Below are 2,142 nucleotides of genomic sequence, written 5' to 3'. Positions count from 1 at the left end.
AGAAATGTGTTGTTTGATTGTTTAAATTGATGGATTTGTGCATTTTTGTTATATCTGTTGCCACACCCGCGGGCCCCCGAAATGCACACGAAACCCGCGGGTGTGAGTGCAGAAATGCACCCGCGGGTCTGCCTGCGGGCGGGTTTTTCCCAACCCCACGGGTTTGCCAGTGGGCGGATTTTCGCCAAACCCGCACCCGCATCCGCGGGTGCCATCCCTATTCCCATTTCTTACAGGTACATTCATTGCGGATATACACTATATCTTACGGATACGTTCATTACGGATATAAACTATATCTTACGGATACGTTCATTGCGGATATATTCTATATCTTAGGGATATATTCATTGTGGATATAATCTATATCTTCCAGATACGCTCACTTGTCATCTTGCAACAGATAACAACTATCGTTCTAGGACTATTCACTATTTCTATATCTTTAGGACATTGTTACTATCAGCACACTACTCTATGTTTAGCGATATTTTCAGTATAGCCGTGAGTTATTAATTCATAGCCTAAAGATATTGCTTATATATCAAATATAGCGGAAAGTTATTTATTCTTTATCTATCTTGAGGATTGAGGATGTAGCTAGTACAACCAAACCTTGCTATATAAGTAGGTCCATCGTGGCTTCACCTCCACAACAACAACACAATACAAACCATCTTACACCAAAGGTTGCAAGGTCGGCCTAAAAGCAAAGAGTACGATGGCCACTCCTCATGTTCTCTTGGTTGAGGACTCTTGTGTTGACCGTCTCGTTGCATCGAGGCTTTTAAAGAGCTTTAACATTCGAGGTGAAATGACTAATATGAGTTCCCATTTGCATTCTACAATCAATCTTTTAGATGTATTGTTTTGTAAGTATTTAGTTCTAAGTTTCATACCTATTCCAAAATGGAGAATTATGGTATGTACTAGTGACTTCCCATGCCACATAAATGCACTTATGTTCTTGTGTAGTGTTGTGGTTTGCAATTGTTTCAATCAGATCCACCTTGAGTTACAATGGATTTTAATTTTGGCCATTTTTAAAATATATAAAGTCGATCTATTTTCATATCTTTAATACTTTTATCTTTGCCTAATTCGTTCCGTGTTTAATATGTTTCTTGTTATTATTCTTGTGAACTTTACAGTGACTGCAGTGGAAGGTCCTATGGAAGCCTTGACGTTCTTGGATATGGTATATGTATATAGTTTATAAAATTGCTATTCGCAATGGTACCCTTACTTATTCTAGTTAATTTGATTATTTACTAAATATTTATCTATATGCACTTGAATATAGGAACATGATGTGCAATTGATTCTCACTGATTACTGCATGCCTGATATGACTGGTTATGATCTTCTGGTTGAGGTCCAGGTAGGTTCCTTTTATGGAAAATAGTTCTAATTTCATCAAATGCTATTTGAGTCTTTTGCTCCCGTGAACTAATAATTAATTAAAATCTTTTTTCCCAAACAGAAATCACCCAAGCTTAACCATCTCCCTGTGGTGATTACATGCACTGAGGATATCCCGGAAAGGATTAAAATGTGAGTAAATAGATAAACTGTCAACTCATGTAATTTTTTCACATAATTTTTACCTGACTATTAAGTTTGTTCTATGTTCCCATTTTGTATGAAGGTGCCTTGATGGAGGTGCAAAGGACTACATCATCAAGCCTATCAAAGTTGTTGATGTGCCTCGCCTCCTGAGCTACATTTGATGAGCCGACAAGGGCGATGAATAAATATGGCATAATATAACTCTTCTATAGGGTTATATTTCTCATTATCTAGCATCCATCGCTATTTAGATTTGACCATATATGGTCCCCCTTTATATCATCATTTGCTTTCAATCCATTTGAATTTATGTAAGACTATTATGTGACTATCGTGACCATATGTATGGTCCACTTTCATTTCACTGTTTGTGTTCGATCCGCTTGAACTCCTATATAAGACTATTAATAAAGTGACTTTAAGTTTTTTATGTCTTCATCATTGTGCCTTTACATTGTAAACTACTCTACAAACTAGTTTGGAAACTAAGAAGAGATTTATGCTAATATGCAAAGCCGTTTTATTGGTCAAGAAGTTGTTACGTGCCATGTTAACATTCACCTTGCTAATGGT

The 2,142-nt window shown here is 36.7% G+C and overlaps 1 protein-coding gene across 1 annotated transcript; it reads left to right on the top strand.

The window, feature by feature from the left end:
* Positions 1 to 714: 714 nt before the first annotated feature.
* On the top strand, positions 715 to 1,730 carry LOC120677681 (two-component response regulator ORR12-like). Its single transcript, XM_039958853.1, has 5 exons — positions 715 to 809; positions 1,152 to 1,198; positions 1,304 to 1,381; positions 1,484 to 1,554; positions 1,649 to 1,730. Exons 1-5 carry the CDS (start codon positions 722 to 724, stop codon positions 1,728 to 1,730), a joined length of 366 nt encoding a protein of 121 aa, XP_039814787.1. The 5' UTR covers positions 715 to 721.
* The last annotated feature ends 412 nt before the right edge of the window (positions 1,731 to 2,142 follow it).

Source organism: Panicum virgatum, chromosome 6N (genome assembly GCF_016808335.1).
Source record: "Panicum virgatum strain AP13 chromosome 6N, P.virgatum_v5, whole genome shotgun sequence".
Taxonomy (NCBI): domain Eukaryota; kingdom Viridiplantae; phylum Streptophyta; class Magnoliopsida; order Poales; family Poaceae; genus Panicum; species Panicum virgatum.
This window is presented reverse-complemented; position numbering and strand designations above follow the sequence as displayed.